Here is an 18,214-nt window from a genome sequence, read left to right as displayed (position 1 = left end):
TTGTTTGTTGCACTGACGTGCTGTCATTCTTTACTTTCTTCAGCAAACACGGACAGATTTCTCCTGGGATGGCATCAACGTGAGTATGCGCTACACTACTGTTCAAATTTCTAGTTATAGGAAGACCAGGATTTGTCTGCCATTGGATACAGTGGAGGCCAGAATGGAAATACAACTGAAAGTTTTTAGTGCCACTGAAATTCTGGGAACTGTCTATGATTCAAAGGATGGTGATAAATTTTTTTTTGCTTTCTGTTTTTTGCTGTCTGGCAGGTATTTAGATCTGCAGATGGCTATTGAGTTGCCTTCATCCTTTTTGGGACAAATGTGTGATGTTTCCTATGTTCTATTTTTGAAATTTCTGGGTGCTGCTACATAAGAAAGGTGTCTGTCCAGAATGTTAAGAAAATTCTTAGTCCTTGGTCATAATTTGATCTTCTCTGGGAAAAATGTCTCTCTCATATTCAGTTGCATACAGAAGTAAAAGAATTCTTAATGTTCCCCGGGGGAGATGGTCAGTACTAGTTAACTTCAGTTAACAAGCAGAAGAAAAAACAAGCAAACATTTTAACACGTTTCTTTTGCTTTTAATACCTGTGCTATGAACAGGTATTTGTTTTGTTTTGTTTTGTTTTTCACAAAAGCAAAAACAACATCCTGGAAAAGGAATAATGCATATTTATGCTACCAAACTTTTTTTTCTTTTTTTTTTTTTTTGCTCAGTAGGCTTAAAAAGTATTTTAACGTAAGTTAATTTGATAGTTTTGTACACTTGTAAAGGCAAGATTAGAAGCTCCATTTTAAGTAGTATAAATATTTTCATATTCCAGATACTTTCAAAACTTTTAAAATGTCTGTAATTTTCTGGTAATCTGTGGTTTAAAAGCGCTTGGGACACTGAATATCAAGAGGACATTTTTTTAACTAATTCTCACCCTGCTGATACTTCTTTTATTGTAGCACTTATGGCTTGGGATCTCTTGCCTAGGTTCAATTAGAGAAACAAGTTGTGCAGGAAAATAATGGTGCATGCAACAACTGTCTAGAAGAAATTTGTCAGATTTTTTTCCTCATTGCACCTCTGTCTATCTCAAAGCAAGGTACACAGTCATGTATCCTTAAAGAAAGTAGAAGACAGTTTCCTTACTTGCAGTTTCCCATTTTCCAACCCATTCGGAATCCATGGAGCTCTTCCGTAATGCAGCTCTTTCACAGTGTAATTCCATAAACCTTCTTTGGTATCTAAGCTGGATCATTAATTTCCTTCTGATCCCATTCATTTCTGCCTTCATGTCATAGCTCTCCAACCTTGCAGTGGTAGAAACCCCCTGATTTTACTTTCTTCTCTGACCAATTTCCATGAGGCAGCTCATGGCCCAGCCTGCAGGCTGTCATGGAACAAGTGGGTGGATACTGAACAGCAGTGCCCAGGCAGGAATGACCAGTGGGGGCATAGATGGACTTTCTCCAACAAGCTTCATCACCTAAGGAAATGCATCATGGAACAAGGGATGTGTTCTCACTTTTTACTGTTCTTCCCCTGCTTTGTGATTTCTTCAGCTTGTGTTACACACAGACATTCCTGGCTCCAAAGTTACAGGATGCCTTAGCTGCTGCCTTTATGCTCAGTTTCCAGAAAAACTCATCTCTCATAATTCAGCAATTGACTGGAATTATATGCAGTTCAACATCTTTAAAATGCCTTTCTTTGCCTCCAGCTATTTCATTGCCCAGTTATTGCTCCACTCACTTTTTGTGAGATCTGTGCCTGTGACCAAATGCTTGTTTTGTGTCAGGATTTAAAATTTCCGGCATCATGGTCACTACTTTTGAGTATTGTTGTGTTTCAAACATTCTAGCCTTGATTTTCAGTGAGGTTGAAATGAAGAGCAGAAGCAATGCTTGTTTAGCCCTTGTGAAAATTAAGCCTCAGATGAAATGCGTGGCATCTCTGAAGAAGCCTGATGAATTCATCTTGAGAGATTATTTTCATGATGATGTTTGTGACTGCTGACTGTCCCAGTAGTGTCCTGTCCTTGTTATTCTGGGACTTTGGATGAACATAGAGAAGACAATAAAGAAAATTAGCACAGCTGTATATACCACATTTATATACAGGTAGTTGTAGGTGCTTGAAACAGGACACATCACTGATACAGTCATGTTCATTTTATTAAGACCATATGAGAAGAATAAAAACCCCCAAAGTGACATATAAAAATTATTAACTTTAGTATGATGAATATATGATACATTAATTACTGTGCCTTGCCATTTGCACTGACAGCTCCCCATTGGAAGTTCCCTGAATTGTTCATCAGCCGTGTCTTGGATCTTTAACAAAGAGTTGGGAACGGTGCTGCATGTCTATGAAGGACTGGCAGCAGCAAAGGGAGGCTTCTCACAGCCTGGTTCTGCCTCTCCCTCTGACCTTGCCTCACTCAGTCCCAGTGCTATGCAATACCCAGTCCTGGTTAAATAGCCTCTAATTTTTCCTTTCCTTCTTTTGTTCCTATTGCTTGCTTCTGCTCCTCATCTTCCAACTACCTACTGATTTCTCACTCCAATTCACTTCCTTTTCTCCTTCCTGTATATCATTTCTTCATATTCTCTCTCTTTTCAGCTCTCCATGGAAGATACGACCTCCATCCTCCCCAAGCTGAAACGCAACTCCAATGCTTATGGGATTGGGGCTTTGGCTAAATCATCTTTCTCTGGTGAGGTCCTCAGAATTTGAGTTTATCCTTGGCAGCTTCTCTCCACAGGCCTTTGTGCCTCTTCCCATATCTCTTTGTTGCTCTCACACCTGCTCCTTTCTGACTCTCGCCTTTTCAAGGCCTTAGAGGAGTCTCCACCACCATGGTTCTAAATACAGAGATCTCATTGTTGTTGCCCTTTCAAAGAACAGATTTGTCTTACTGCTGTTGACTTCTCACCGTGCACCCCCGCTCAGACATCTTCAGTTGCTTCCCCTCAAACAGTCTTGAGTTTAACCCCATTTTCTGTTTCTTAGTTTGTTCACTTCCAGGCTTCATCCTTCATGCCCAACTCTATCCTAAATGGATTCTAGGCAAGGAAGGAAATGGTCTTTCAGATTTTGGGTTTCCCTTTTTCCCCCTTCTGAGAGCTAGTCCAAGGAAACATGGAGAAACTCTCCTGGAGAGTGATACAGGGAAACTGGGAGACACCCAGCCGCAGGCATGAATCCTGTCAGGAAAGGAGGGGAGAAGCTCCACTTCTAAGAGAGGTAAACAGCATGGCAGACAACCATGGAACTGTGTAATAGCCCTTCCTTGTTTTCTAATGTCTGGCCCCTTAGGGATATCTCGCAGCATGAAGGACCATGTCACAAAGCCAACAGCAATGGGCCAAGGCCGTGTGGCTCACATGATTGAGTGGCAAGGCTGGGGCAAAGCCAACAGCCAGCAGCAGCAGCACACGCACGAGACAGCGCGCAAAGACGCCGACGCCTACTCAGACCTGAGTGATGGGGAGAAGGAGGCCCGGTTCCTTGCAGGTAGCACTGACTTTCTGGCATGTAGATTGGATTGGTTGAGATGACTCAGAGCAGAATCCCCGAGAGACCACGTAGGAGAGGTTGTGGGTGGTTCAGATGGCCAAAACAGAGAGAGACTTGGTGGTCGAAGGATTGCCAATGGAATGCAAATGTGAGAGGGTCAGGGCCTATTGTGGGTGATGGGTGTTGCTGAGATAGGACAAGAGTGGGACAGTGTGACCAAGAGATGAGGTCAAGGAGGGTGATGAGAAATGGAGACCTTCACACATCCCTATTTATCCTTCCTGTTTCCTTTGGCACAGGAGTGATGGAGCAATTTGCTATTTCTGAAGCAACTCTCATGGCCTGGTCCTCCATGGATGGTGAGGATGTGAGTGTAAACTCAAATCAGGACAACCCAGCAAGCAACTACTCTGAGAACTATCAGGAGCTGATGGAGAGCCAAGGTAAGCTCCAGTGCTTCTTGCTAATCTTAAAACTTCCGTTTCCTCCTCTTGTTTTCATGTTACTGTCTTTCCCTTTACCCTGTTTTATTCTGCAGCCTCAGTCTTTGGGGGTGTGACTAGTAGAGTCATCCCTATTTGTGGAGCTGTTCAAGGAATCTAATTATAACAGGGAGGCTCCAAAGTCCAGTTCCTTTTGCCTTTTTTTCGGGCACAACTGTGGAAAGCTACCAGCCGTTGCAGTCAATTGTGGATATAATCAAGGTTATCTGCCTACTGCCTAGAACTGTGTTTTCTCTTTGCCCTCCTTCCCTCTAAGGGATTCATTTACCGTGTACAGTGCAGTGCCATGCACAGGCACACAGACTATCTGAATGAGCCAGCTTGGCCTAGAGAGAGTGTCTAACTGTGTGTTGTTTCCCTCCTTTACTTGCAGAGCATATGGCCCAGACGCAGTATGATAGCTGGCCTCATTCCTACGTCTCGCAGGGCATGTATTGCTTAGGTTCATCTGATGCCTGGGAGGCCAGTGACCAGTCCCTCATCGCTTCCCCAGCAACTGGCTCCTACTTAGGCCAGAATTTTGATGAGTCCCAGACAAACCTTCAGGAAAGCATTTTGCTTCAGAGCAGCTTTCTCCAGCAGCAACAGCTGCAGCAACAGCGGCAGGAGCAGAACTTCATCCAGAACACGGGGCTGGTCCACGTGTGGCCCCTGCAGACTGCTCAGAGTGGGGGTGGAGCTGAGTCCAGCACATACATGGAGGACCACATTGAGGATGAAGGGAACCCACGGCTGGAGAAGGCTCCTCTCCTGAACAAGAAGCCCTCTCCAGAGGAGGATGATGCAGTGTGCCGGGACCTGGAATCTCTATCTCCTCGAGAGGAGATGGAACATGCTGCACTGAGCCGCAAAGTCTCAGATGTCACCTCCTCTGGGGTGCAGTCTTTTGATGAGGAAGAGGGAGAAACAAATAACTGATGCTTTCTGTGAAGTTCTCATCACTGCTGAACAAAGAAAGGGGTGGCAAGGAATGAAATTACAGGGATTCTTCTCTCCAGCTCCCCATATTTTTGAGGAGGCACACCTTCCATTGTTGACATTTAATTATTTTTTTTAACAAGAGGAAAATCTCAAAGTGATTGACACATAAAAACCTCTTCTCCCCTCCCCCATGGACATATATTTTGGATTTTCATTGCTCTGGGCAACACGTGAGGTGCTTGTAGAGATCTGGATTGGTAAATAATTTCTAAATCTTTTTAATACAAAGTCTTGGCTGTGGATACAAATTCTTCTGGTACAGGGGATATGGCTGATGAGACAGGCTGGGTATAGGGAGCGACTATGTGTCGCTAGAATTCATCTTGGCAGAATGGATGGTGTTCTGTGCACATGGTCCCCTTTGATAGAATATGTGAATATAAACTGTTTTAAAATGAAGATTTGGCTTTGCAAATATAGATTGCACTAGTATTGTGTGATTGTGACCAATACAGACTATAAGGCTGTATTCGATACATATTGTACTGAAATGCAAGTTTGCTGTGTAACCAGATCCTCAATAGCACCTTGATACAGAATGGTAGGTTTGATGGATACAAACTGTGCTCCGTGGGCACGGGCTATGCTGCTGTACAGATGGTGTGGCTCTGTGGGCCAGGCTCTTCTGTGGCATGGAGGAACGGATGCAGATGTGAATCTAACCCTGTTCTCAGATATTCATGTTTTGGTTTCTTTCATTTATTTGTTTCTTTATTTGACATTTCTACCTTCCCAGGAGCTGGCAAGAGCGGTGTGTCCTTTTGGCATTGGGCACTGGAAGCCGGTGGAAAGGACATTTTCAGCCTCGGAGATAGTAATAAAAAGCTGACTCTTGCAGGAGGCTTGAGAACATGTCCATCTTGGTGCTGCTGCTGCATCTTTCTGTATTCTCCCTTGCCAGTGGTATGGGGAGACCCAGAGAGTAGGCAACAGATCCAGGAACAGCGTGTACAGCTATGAGATCACAGATACCCAGTTTACATTAGAGTTTTCAGCTTTTGCTTTGTTTTTTTTAACCTTTTTATATTGCTGGATAAGTGTTAATAACAGAGCAGTTAATAATAGGAAAGGCCTGTACTCCAGTCATGACTTAACAGAAATACTGTTCACTTCCCATTTCTGCCACTCCTTCTGCAGTGCCAAAAGTAGCTGGAGGAAAAGGGGTGAGAGGAAGTTTTCTCCTCCTATTTGTCTTCTTCCTGCCTATGTTTTCTTTTGTTTTCCCATGCCCAAGCAGTATCAATAATGCTCAGTATTTGGTCTGTTTGTTTTTCCCTCCCATCTCTTTTTTAGGTGTGGAGAAAGCTGATTTCAGGAGTTTTCCCTATTTTTACGGGTTCTACATTTTTTGTTAAAAAAACGTGGTTCATTGACTAGGGGAATTTGGTCTCTTGCAATTCCTCGCCATGTTTCTACAGACCTCCTTTTGGGAGGAAGAGGTTTTGAAAGGAAATTGTCTCCTTTTGAACTCTTGCCAGAAAAAAAAAAAAACAGAGACAAAAGCAAAAATTGTACAAGGTTATTGATTTTGCTGAAGAACCGAACAGAACCAGCAGAGATTACCCAAATGCTGAGTTTTAGTTGCAAGACGTCTTGCAAAAAAGCATTGGCAAAGCATGGGTGTAAATCAGATGCTAAATCTGATGAGCTAGAGAAATGAATTTGCCTGGGCACTGCCATACTGTTCCAGGGGCAACTCTTTCTCACTTACTCTGACTCATATCTGCTCTGTTTAATTCATGATACATTTGTTTTTTCTTTGCCTCTTCTTCAGGCTTGTTGTGTTTTTTGGATGACAGGAGAGTGATGCGTGCTCCTTCCCTGCTTCAGATTTAGTTCCTGCATATTTGCAGGGAAGAATGTCTAAGGAGAATAAATTGTGACTGAAGTAATACCATCAAGTCTCAGAGTTCAGACAGCTCCTGGCAAGCAAAGCAGGTGACATCCAGGAATTACAAAAAGTAGGAATGGGGTTCTCAGGTAGAACTTTACCCCACTCAGCTTTCTCCCACTTACACCGGCAGCTGCATGAAGAGGGACTCCTCTTTCAATAACTAAGTTGTTCCAGCAAAGTCCACTTCAAGTGGATCTGTCTTCCCTCTCTTGCACCTCTAAAGGGAAGACTTTTGGGATATTTAAGTAAGATTGGTAATTTGGTGTAGGTAAGAGGGAAAAGTTTTTGTGATCATCTTTTTTTACTCATTTGTTTGGTCTTGCTTACATCTCTCTAAGGAGGTAGCTCTTCTCCTGAATGATGACCTTTCAATATCTCTCCAAAGATGTTTACACATTCAGGTGCTAACCTCCCCTGGGCAGGAGGGTTTGATAAATACGATCTTCTATAATTCTTGCAGGACCAGTGCTAGCTCATTGTCCTGAACTGGTTTGGGTCTAACCTTAGAGCGGGGCCTAGGAAATCATGCTAGACAGAAAAGGGAGATGGGGCAAGTGCCAAGAGCACATCAGCAGATGACAAATGAGTGTTAACCTTTTCTTATTTCTTTTTTTAAAAATCCTTCAGGGAAACAAATGTTTGTTGGGTATGTTTCTTTCTGGGAGATTTGGGTGGCTTCTTGTTTTCCTCTCCAAACCGTTTTGTTCCCATGTGCCTCTCCAGGAGCAATCTGGATGTTTACGGTGACTTTACAGTAGCTTCTAATGATCCCTCTGTGTTGTTTACAGGACTGGGACAAGTGGGTCAGCTTGTCCAGGCCTTCTTTTTCTTTAATATGGACATGTGGTACATTTACTAAGATGTGTGACTCATGTCTAAAAGATGTACATTGTCTCCGTGGAAGACAGTGACAAGGAATTATCTACATGGGAAGAAGTGTGAAAAAAATTAACCTCTGTGGAATGGGATAGAGAATTATACCCTGCTGTATAATTCTGTAACCTGATCTCTAGAAACCTGTAGATAGCCTCATTCTCTGTGAATACAGACTGGTTTGAACACTACTCTCTGTAAAAACTTCCAAACTTACTAATTTTTTTTTTTCATAAAGGTCTTGACTTTCTGTGAATAATAAAATTTCAGCCTTTTCCTGAAAGAAAGAAAAAGGCTATTTTCCGTGACCTCTCCACAATCCAAAAGAGAAATGTATCTGTATTTGCTAGGAGCTTGACCAGAGAGAGCAGATCTGCCTATCTACACTTGTCACCTGCGTGAGCATCCTGAGCTGAACTGGAAAGGCAGTTTGAATCTCTTTGAAAGTGGAAAATTGTTTGTATAACCTGGCCTTTTCTTATGTAACAGGCCTGCTGGTTGTGTGTATCCAATATTAGAGAGAGACCTGGAACCTAGTGTACGTTTCCCAGAAAAGCTGTTATTATGTAGATACACCTATTCAAGCATATGGGAGGCACAGGTGCTCTGTGAGTGAAATTTGGCCTGCAATCCCTTTATCCTGGTGAGGAGGGATGAGCTGGAGAGAGTCCAGCCAAATAGTCAGAGCCCAAATTGTATTTGTGAGGCTGAAAATAAGACGAAAGGTAAGCTCAATATTCCTGATCTGCAGTTACTAAGAAACTGAGCCTGCTGTTTGTTTCCACAAACCTTTTGTAAAGCAGAGCTGCACTACAGAAAAATTTGGATATTCTTGAAGCAGTGGAGGTAGAAGATTCTCATCTTTTCCCCAAGCCTTTGTCTTCAATAGGAACTTGTTGAAATTATTTTGCTAAACACAAAGAAAGCTTAAACACAAGTGACCCTAATTTAAAAGCTTCCACTGCAAGAAAATTCTCTCTTGTTCCTTTTCCTATGATTGCTCATACCTGATTAAACTATTTCATAAGTTGTTGGGGTTTTTTTTTATAAATCTGAAGCTTTCTTTATAAGCCTTCTGAGTTCTCTTCAACTCCATTACCTCAGACTCTGGGATGGAGAAGTCAGTCTGCTCCTTTCAGTTTCTGTGCCTCTAAATTACCATCACCTTCTTCTGGAAAGCTGCTGACAAGTCACCCACTTGCTTTCCCCCTTAAAAACTTTAATGTCACCTTTAGCGACAGACTTGCAGCAAAGAACAGTTTAACCATGCTTCTAAGCTGATCCAATGGTCAGCTGCTGTGAAGGAAGGCAGCCCTTTGCCCTGGCTGTGCTCACCTCCCACAACCCTTGTGCTGATGCTGATGCACAGTTGACCCACAGCAAACCATGCACTTTTACCCTACTATAAAAGTGAAGAGGGAACAGCTGTAAGCAGAGGGGGAGATAGTGCTGTTCACAGCAGCTGGCTTTCCTTTATATCAGGTTAGAGAAATAGGGAAAGCGCGCTTTGAAGTGGCATCTTCATGATGAATCTAAGCTGCTCTAAGGAGCTGTCATGCCTCCTCCTTTCCGCCAGCACCAGCTGTGTACTTCTACTGCCTAAAAAGCACCAGCGCTAGCACTCATTTGCCTGCTCAGGAACTGGTCCCATTGAAAACTAACCCAGTCCCTTATCAAAATAAGGGGTTCAGTGGGATGAACTCTTCATATTGCTCCACTTGGTGAGGCAAGCATCACTGAGGGCTGGTAAAATGTGCAGATGGTCATGTGGAAGACTGGTTGCCAATGCAACTTAAATTGGCTTAAGCCGATTGTGAAGTACCTGTCTGAAAAGAATAAGCCCAACTGGGGCACCATGAAGGACATATTTCCCTTTCTCTTCCATAGTGTTTTTCTTGGAATTTCTAGTATGCTCTTACTTGATTTGGTGTTTGTTGTTGTTTATGCTCTGTTATTTCCCTCACTATTCCCTTCCTTTCCAAAGGCTCCTTTGAGATAAACCCTTGCAAGGGACAGGAGGACAGGAGTAACTTGATAGATGCATGGAATTAATAAAATTAACATGCATAAATCTTAGATGCACTCAGTGATTAAACTCCATGGCAGCTAAAGGTACTGATAAGTCTTATCCTGTAATTGCAAGAGGAGAGCCTTGTGCAAGAGTGAAGCACAGCTGGAGCAAGGGAGGCTTATTCCTGTCTTTAAACCAGTTCCAATCTAGTGTGAGATCCAGAAGAGCACTTCTCACCTACGCAGAGTCTGTGTGTGCTGTACTGTGTACAGCAACAATGAAAAAATGTTAGTTGTAACCCCAGAGAAGAGAACCAGGGAGAGGAAATTGTTCTCTTAGTTGGACAGAGGTATGAGGTATGGTGGTGAGGCAAGGTAGTGTGCAACAGTACAGGCTTGTGGACATCTATGTGTGCTCTGTGCAAGGGCAAGGAGAAGTCTAGCTAGAGAGGGAAAGACATTGAGAGAAAGGCTCGGGAAAAAGGTCAAGAAAAGCTAAATGTCTTTTGTTTACACAATTCGGGTAGGAAGCTTCATGGCAGACTTGCTGCACAAGCTGTAAATCCAGGATTGTTGCAGCTTATAGTGCTCCTTAGTCCAAACCACACTGTTTTTTCTGTAAGACAAAGTGATAGGAAAGGGTACCTGCTAGCTTCTTTGCATTATCTTTGAAAAACCATTCTCAACATGCTTAGTTCTTCAGGGAAATCTTATGAGAAATACACCAAGTAAGAACTTACTCCTTGTCCAAATGAAGTTAATGTGAGTTTTGTTCTCACTGGAAACCTAAAATACCTAAATTCAGCTCAGTTTGCCTTAACTGATGTATTGGTAATTGTCTGGAAGGAGAAACTCAAATAAATCCACCTCTAAATGCTATAGAAAGCAGAGCAACATTGACGTAGTCTAAGCTCTTCCTTCTGATTTCTCCCAGGTGGAATTTCCAATGTTTCTTGTTCAGACCACTCTGGCATGTCTTTTAAATTAACTTTTTGACTTTTTCTAAAAGAAAAAGAAAAAAGAGAAGAAAAAGCCGGTGCCCTTACATCTAGAAAAATGTAACTAAGTAACAGTTTCATCTTTGATTTTCCTCCCCTGTAGCAATCTGACAGGGAAAGATATCTATGCCATGGCTCAGGGAAAGGAAAAATAAACAGGGAAAATGTGAGTAAAATAGTGCCTATTAGAACTAAACATATGTGTAGGACAGACTACAGTCATTAAAGCACAGTCTCAAATATGATTGCAAGCTGTAAAGTCAATGTCAGGTGCCTCTTTTGTATCATAGGCTTTTCCCAGGCTAAGTAGCGCAGGAGCAGAAGAGCTGGACTTGTGTGCCAGATCAATGTCTCTCTTTCTCTCAGAATTTGTCATGGAACCTGGAGACACTACACTCTTTCAGCAGCACAACCAGCTCCATGAATCGACAGGTGTAGGCGTGAAGACAAATGGTTATTGTGTTAACAAATGGACATGGACGATTTGCACTTGGAACATTAGGGTCTATTTACATCCTTGCACTGGCATTTTTCCCCAGCATAGGCAGATCAAAGTGTTATCTTTTCCTTGGAAATGAAGAGAAGCTCTGTGATTGTCAGTGTTGGTCTGCACAAAAGAGAATAAATATGTGATATATTTTTCCAGTGCAGATACACGTTGTTGGAAGAGGAAAAATTTGGTCCGAGAAAGATTATGTTTACTAAAACTGTAAAGACTTGTTCAAGACTGTTCTCAGTGCAGATACTATAGAATCACAGAATGGTTTGGGTTGGAAGGGACCTTAAAGATCATCTAGTCCAACCCCTCTGCCATGGGCAGGACTTACCTATTGATAAGTAGTAACTGCTGTCTTCTAGGAAGAGAGAGATTACAGTGTCCTGTGGATCTTCCTCATCTCCTTTGACTGGGGACATTTTAAATGCCCTCTGAAACCTAGTCTTGTTTTTGCTTTCCCACAAGGGATCAAATGTCCATGCTAGCAAGACAATAAAGGCTTTTCTCCATTATGTAGACAAGATCATGCATGAAGATTTGCTTCTAATAAGATACAGGCATCTAGTCCAGATTCATTGGCCTTCTGGGTTCATTTTCATTGGGCATGGAAATCTGGTCATGAGTTGGAGGCCAAAAGGTTAAGAACCCTCTTCCAGAGCCCTGCCAAGTTCCCATGAGGCAAGTACAAGTGGATTTCCCTTCCTTTCAGATACTGCATGCTTGAGCAATGTAGCAAGCCAAAAGCTCTTTTGCAGGTATATATTCTTGTTTGGCTTTAATTTTTCTTCTCTAATTTGTGGATGTTGTGCATGATTGGAGGTCTCTGGGAATCCCTACATTATAAAATTGGGACTCAAAATAATTTAATGAGGAACAGGATTTCTCTTGTTTCAGCTATTTTTTAGATATGGGTGGGTAAAGACTGAGGTTTTGGGAGGTACAAGGGTGGTGGATGGGAGTCTCAGGGGTAGCATGCAGAATGGATTCCTGAAGCATGTATAAAAATAACTAAAGGCTTGGGTCTTTAAATGTTGTATTCTCGGTATCTGAAACTACCTTAGCATAAGTGTATGGGACAATGGAGGTTGCTGCAAAGCAATTTTAAAGAGCTTCCCCCAAGCCTGTACACTTTCTGTAGCGGGGAGGCTGCATGGTGATTATATTTATTCTTTCAAGCTAGTGTTTACAGAGGTGCATTGATGTTTGGGGAGAAAGTACTGAATTGAAGTAAAACAAGGGAAAGGGACCCGCTATTGAAAGCTTTCATCCTTACCTTGTCCCACCCCAGCCCTTAATAACTAAATGAGTCTGATTTGCCTTTGGTCTTCCAGCTCCAAAACATGTTTGCCTGAAAATTTTTGTTGGATATACTTCGCATGTTTTGATAATGTGACTTATGAGATAACACTTCTACAAAGATATATATAAATACATACATGTACAACCACACGCATACATGTGCACACACTACATATAGACTTAGAAATTTATATGGCACTACACACCTCCATGCCTGTATGTGGCAGTAACCACAGTAAAGGAGGGGAGGTAGCTCAAAATAGCATGTACAGTCCTTTATGGAGTTGTTATTAAACAGAATGTGGTCTTGCCATCCTGGCTGGTGGAAGTGTTTTATTTCTGTGGGACTGATTCCAGGGGGAGTTGCGTCTCAGGAAGGAGGATCCTAGGAAGAGGGGGTGGGTTTCCATAGTCGGATGGACCATGTTGAAAAGGATCCGTGGTGGCTTGGAGAAGCATTCCAGAGTAGGAAATATCTGATACGCTCTTTCTCATTAAGAAGATAAGAATGTTTGAGTATACAGAGCTAAAATCTAATGTGTGTCTGTGACTACCGTGGCCATTGTGGCAGATTTGAGGATAGATAGCATCACATCAACAGAATCCTCTAGTTTAGCATCGAGTGAGTTTTCCTGTTACACTGGATACATGTAAGTTTTGTCCCGATATTGGTGACATGCAGACACATCTGGCACAGAATTGGACAAGTTTCACAGCAGCAGGTTAGGACTGGACACAAAGAGGAGTTTGATGCTTAGGTACTGACTTTGGGTAGCACAACTCTGAGTTCACATTTCAGTTTTAAATCAGTGCTTCTCAGCCTGGTGTTCTCTTAGCAGATTGGGGAATTAGTTGACCCAGAGGGAAAGGAACATCTCTGCACTTCCAACATTGTTGTATCATCTGCTTCTGATCTAGGACATTAGGCCAGATCCAGTAGCTATTTGTTTGCCATATGAGACTTTTAAATTCTAGTCATAAAAGATATATATTTCCTTGTCAAGATACTTGTGCTTTTCCACTGGTTCTTCCAGGGGCTAGGCAGTGTCCCTTTGCCGTGCTTAAGGCATAGCATATTTCACAATCAGGACTATTTAGGTGATCATTGCTTTCTGTATTCTATTTGAAGTTAATTTGCTTCTTTCCAGTTTACCTGCTTTTACTACTTGAATAGATTGCCACCCACCACTCGGTATGTATATCTGCATAATTATGTGCATATAATTAATTTTGACTTGCATAAGACACACTTAACTTCTTCAGTTTTTTTTTTTTATTTTTTGTCAATCCTTGTAAGTCCCACAGTACTCTCTCCTGGTTTTGTGGAGGGCTTTCTGTCTTTTGGGTTTTTTTCCAAATGGCCTTTAAATTGTCACTACTGGTTTTTTTTAAACATGTGCCAGATGAAATCAGTTATTTCACATTTGTTTAAGTCCTTGGGAAAATAGGATTTTTCTGGGCCTGAAAGTTGTATCTCTGCAATGTCTTTTTTTCTTAATTTCACGTTATGCTATGAAGATGATGTCCAGCTGCTGAGTGCTTCACCTAAAAGAACTCTTTTACCATCATACTAGGCTAGACATATCCCTCAGTTAGGTTTGTCTCCTCTGGATTTAGCTGCTTAGCCCCAACATGAATCTTATTCTATGGTGTCTGCCTCAGGCTCTGATTTCCACTTTCTGCTTATTTCTCTGTTTAGACTAGATGGCAAACCTACCATATGTTTCTCTCATGTTACTGTTTTACAATTTCTCCTATCTTACTTCTAAGTCGTTTATGAAAACAGTAAATAAAAAGGGCATAAGAGCATTTTTGCTGCACACCTCACTGGATCTGCACTATGCCAGCTGCAAGGGTATTTTCTATACAGTTCCTCAAACAGTTCATATCTTCTGTGCCAGAGAAATTGCAAATTTGATTTAAGCATAAGATTCTGTGACATGTTTGGTCATAATCCAACCATCTTAGCTCCCATTTCTTTTCACAGCCCATTTGCTTAAGTGCACTGTAGAAGTTTGAGGGGGAGAAAAAAAAGCAATTTTTTTTTTTTTTTTTTGCAAATGCATTCTTCATAAATCTTCCATTACTGTCTTTTGCATTTGTTTCTGTGTGGAAAAACTGAAAAGCTTCTAATTTGAGTTCGTGTGACTTTATTTTTGAATATATCTCAGTATGTCTTGTATTTTTACCTTCTGTTCTTCAGACTTAGTAGCTATCCAGTAAATAGTCAGATATTAGCAGTGTTTGGGTTGTTGTTCATGTAAAGCAGGCAATTCACATTTTCATTTCTCTACATTCTGTTTTCTTTATAAATTTGCTACAGGACTTTTCCTCAGCATACATTGTCAGGTGCAATCCTTCAAGTTGGCTGAATATGTTTCAGTAAATGGTTTTACTGTGGAACAGAAAATGTTTGCACAAGCAGCACGCCAGAACAGCTGGGATGTGAACAAATGCTCATTTGAAAGGCAAGTGCTTGAACTAGTAATAGGTTTGGCTGAGACTAGCTTCAGGTAGCTTTCACACTAATCCCAGCAGTGGCCCCAGCAGTGTCTTTAGTTGCTTGTCTTTCCATGAGGCTGCACCGTGACTTAGTGACTTCCAGCTAACTGAGTGAAGGGGAGATTTGGTTCAGGGCACAGGCAACTGAATTGCAGAGCTTTCTGCTATTGCACAGCTGTGATTTGAAGGAGGTGATGTTTGAGTGTGTGTGAGTACACATGCACAGAGTTGTCTGTCCAGTGGCAGGGGAAAAGACACAGAACAGCCTGCGGCTTTTGATCAGGACCAACTTAAGCTTGCCTCCCACAAATAAAGCCTTAAAAAGTTTTGCATCACATGGCTTAAGATATAAAATATTTTTCTCTGAGAATACTAATGCTCAGGCATGGCTTTTAGGTGTAAATATTAATTATTGGTCTCCAGTGTTTATTAAATTTTTATGAGAGCTGTGCCCAGATATGTGCTTATGTGACCATGAATAACTTAGTTCTTGCTGTGACCATATTTTTAATAGTGTGTTTTTCATTATACCCTTCCTAGGGTTGGACTAATTTGGCAAAGAGGAATCTTTACTTGCTAAGCTAGTTATTGCCCTGTCTTGTGCCCTTTGGCCACAAAACACACACTTCTATACAGTGTTTGTACAACTGGGAAGGAGAGGGAAGTTATTTTCATGGACTCAACCTGTCTCTCTATTTCTGCTTGTACTATGTGGTTTTGTCCTTAGGCTTAGCAAACTAGAATTTTTCTTAGTCTCAAGTAATTTGCCAACCAAAAGTTACATTGTTCAGGCAAATTTTTCTTATTGTCCAATAGTCCATCTCCATGTGTTTTCTCCTTCATCTGACTCATGACTACATCTCTTAGCCTTGTCATAGCTACCCAAAGCCCTACCTCTTATCTTACCAACCTTAAGTTTCCCCTATTTTTTTAATTCTTTATATTGATGCATTTGAAAACAAATCTTCTGCTTTCACCTTTGAATGCCATGTGAGAGTTCTATTTTTTGCTAGATTAAAATTTAAGACATAACTTCTCGCCTTCATTTACTTCAGTGAACTGACAATTAGTTGAAATTAAGATTGCACTTATTTTGAAGATACAAGGTCAAAGGATTTTTTTTTAGTTTTTCTTTAGTTGTTTTTGATGGTGGTGTTTCCCCCAGATTTTCTGCTCTGATGGAGATATTTCACTGTTGTGTTCTTCTCATACTGTTATATGTTGGGTGCTGTCTCAGTTTAACGAGACAGCAGTGTTTACTATGGGAGAGCGAGTTCCCTTGACAAGTGTCAGTTTACTACACATTTTACACCTATTAAAGTACTTGGCATCAGCTCAGTGAAGATTTTATTGGTAAAATGGAAGTGGAAATAACTTCAGCCTTTTCAGACCATCTTTGCAGTATGTTTTTTTGTCCCATCCTGACTCCCTATGCTTTTTCATGTGTGAATACAGGTGAGAAAATGGTGCAGATGAGCGCTGCTTCTGTTCCATGGGTGGAGGCAATACCTGGAATGGATCTTGAGTAGTGTCTACAAGAAGCAGCAGTTACACTCACCTTTCAGTTTCCCCACAGAGAGAAATCCAGCTCCTCATAGGAAGCCTGAGAAGCTAAAGGCAATAGGAATGGAGAAATACGCGTGTGCGAATGTGTGAGCACACATGTGTGTGCTTGTATATTGTCAGGTGACAAACCTCAAGAAGCTTTCCAGGTTAGCTTGTGTCTTACTCCAAGCTCCCCAAGCCTCTCCATGTGCATCATTTTTGTTCCAGCTTCATCTCCCCCAGCTCACAGTCTGTCTGTAATGACTCACATGCTCACTGGCTTTGATTTAGACTCCATCTGCTTTCTCAGCCAGTCAAAATCCCAGTTCTTCTGTAACACACTGTAGGAGAAGTGTGGGACTGGAGCAGAACATTCTCTGTATTCAGGAGAGAAGAGGGGGAGGTGTATTGACTCCAATCTCAAAATTTCTCCTTGTCTCATCTATCTCAGTGGAAGCATTTGTTTAAGCTACAAAATGTAAATCTGCACTGTAAGGCTGGGGATGACTTGGAGAAACTCGTCGTTCGTGAGGGTACGTGGACCCTCAGATCTGATTTGGTCTCAGTGTTGTCACTCACTGCACATTTGTGTGGGTTTAAAAGGAATGTCCTTTCTCCTTTGCTTATATAAAGGACTATCACAGTTCCCTAAGAAAAAAAAGCAGTTGTTTTGCCTCTTCTCTGCAGGCAGCAGAAGGTGACACAAAGGTAGCGGGGAGGCTGTGTGCTGATGCCTGGCAGACAGAAATGTGCCCCTCTGGTGGAGGCAAGCAGCTGGTGTGTGCAAGAGACTTGCCCTCAGATCAGTGTTGTCTTCTCACAAGGACAGGGGGACTCTGGGAGGACAGAAGAAAGGGAAAGGCTGTCCCCAGTTAGCTCATAAAGGTGGATCATGTGCCAAAGACAATACACAGCTGGTGGGCTCTGAATTCCAGGCAGCAGAAATAAATTTTTCCCTCTTCAAGAGACTAGCTGGTAAAATTTCCTTCTACTGTAATCTTGTCACAGACTCTCCCACCCATAAGCATCATCAGAGAGGAATTGGTGCAAGGTCAGTGTCAATCCTTGGAATTAAAGCCAGGAGGGAATTTTCCTTTGGCACCTGGGTTAGAGGTAATGATATTTTTGACTTGCTACTGAGAGAGCTTGTGGAAAATTACCTGTTAAGGTGAAACTGGTCACTCTAAGTTTAGGTAATGCTATAATAATATCAGGAAAGGGGATGTCACCCAGTATCTGGGAGAATACCCCCAAGAACATATTCTCCAAGCCTGGATTTCTTCTCTGTTGCTGGTAAGTGAAAACGCATCCAATAGGCCTCTTGGGATTGCATATAAGTGCCACGAGACACCAAAAATATGATACAAAGAGATGTAGACTATTAGAAGAAAGCTGCAGAATACACAGAATTTGATTTTGCCTATTTACTGAGAAAACCTCACAAGAGCAGTGAGTTAAACAAACCAGCATCTTATCTTTGGATGCTAAGATTTTGCATGCATGACACGAACTGACAAGACATCTTTTTGCAAGATGCAGATCAAGATCTGCTCCAGATTTAGAACTGGAATAGAGAGGGATGCTGTAGACAAG

The 18,214-nt window shown here is 41.8% G+C and overlaps 1 protein-coding gene across 1 annotated transcript in view; it reads left to right on the top strand.

The window, feature by feature from the left end:
- Positions 1 to 12,887, top strand: part of FAM131B (family with sequence similarity 131 member B) — a 33,444-nt gene extending 20,557 nt beyond the window's left edge. The window contains exons 3-7 of the mRNA XM_051780820.1: positions 44 to 79; positions 2,624 to 2,717; positions 3,320 to 3,517; positions 3,820 to 3,963; positions 4,397 to 12,887. Of these exons, the coding sequence (XP_051636780.1) occupies positions 44 to 79; positions 2,624 to 2,717; positions 3,320 to 3,517; positions 3,820 to 3,963; positions 4,397 to 4,941 (1,017 nt within the window). The 3' untranslated portion in view covers positions 4,942 to 12,887. The remainder of the gene's footprint in view (positions 1 to 43; positions 80 to 2,623; positions 2,718 to 3,319; positions 3,518 to 3,819; positions 3,964 to 4,396) is intronic.
- Positions 12,888 to 18,214: the final 5,327 nt, after the last annotated feature.

Source organism: Manacus candei, unplaced genomic scaffold (genome assembly GCF_025592945.1).
Source record: "Manacus candei isolate 608988 ecotype Guabito, Panama unplaced genomic scaffold, ASM2559294v1 h1tg000014l, whole genome shotgun sequence".
Classification (NCBI taxonomy): Eukaryota; Metazoa; Chordata; class Aves; order Passeriformes; family Pipridae; genus Manacus; species Manacus candei.
This window is presented reverse-complemented; position numbering and strand designations above follow the sequence as displayed.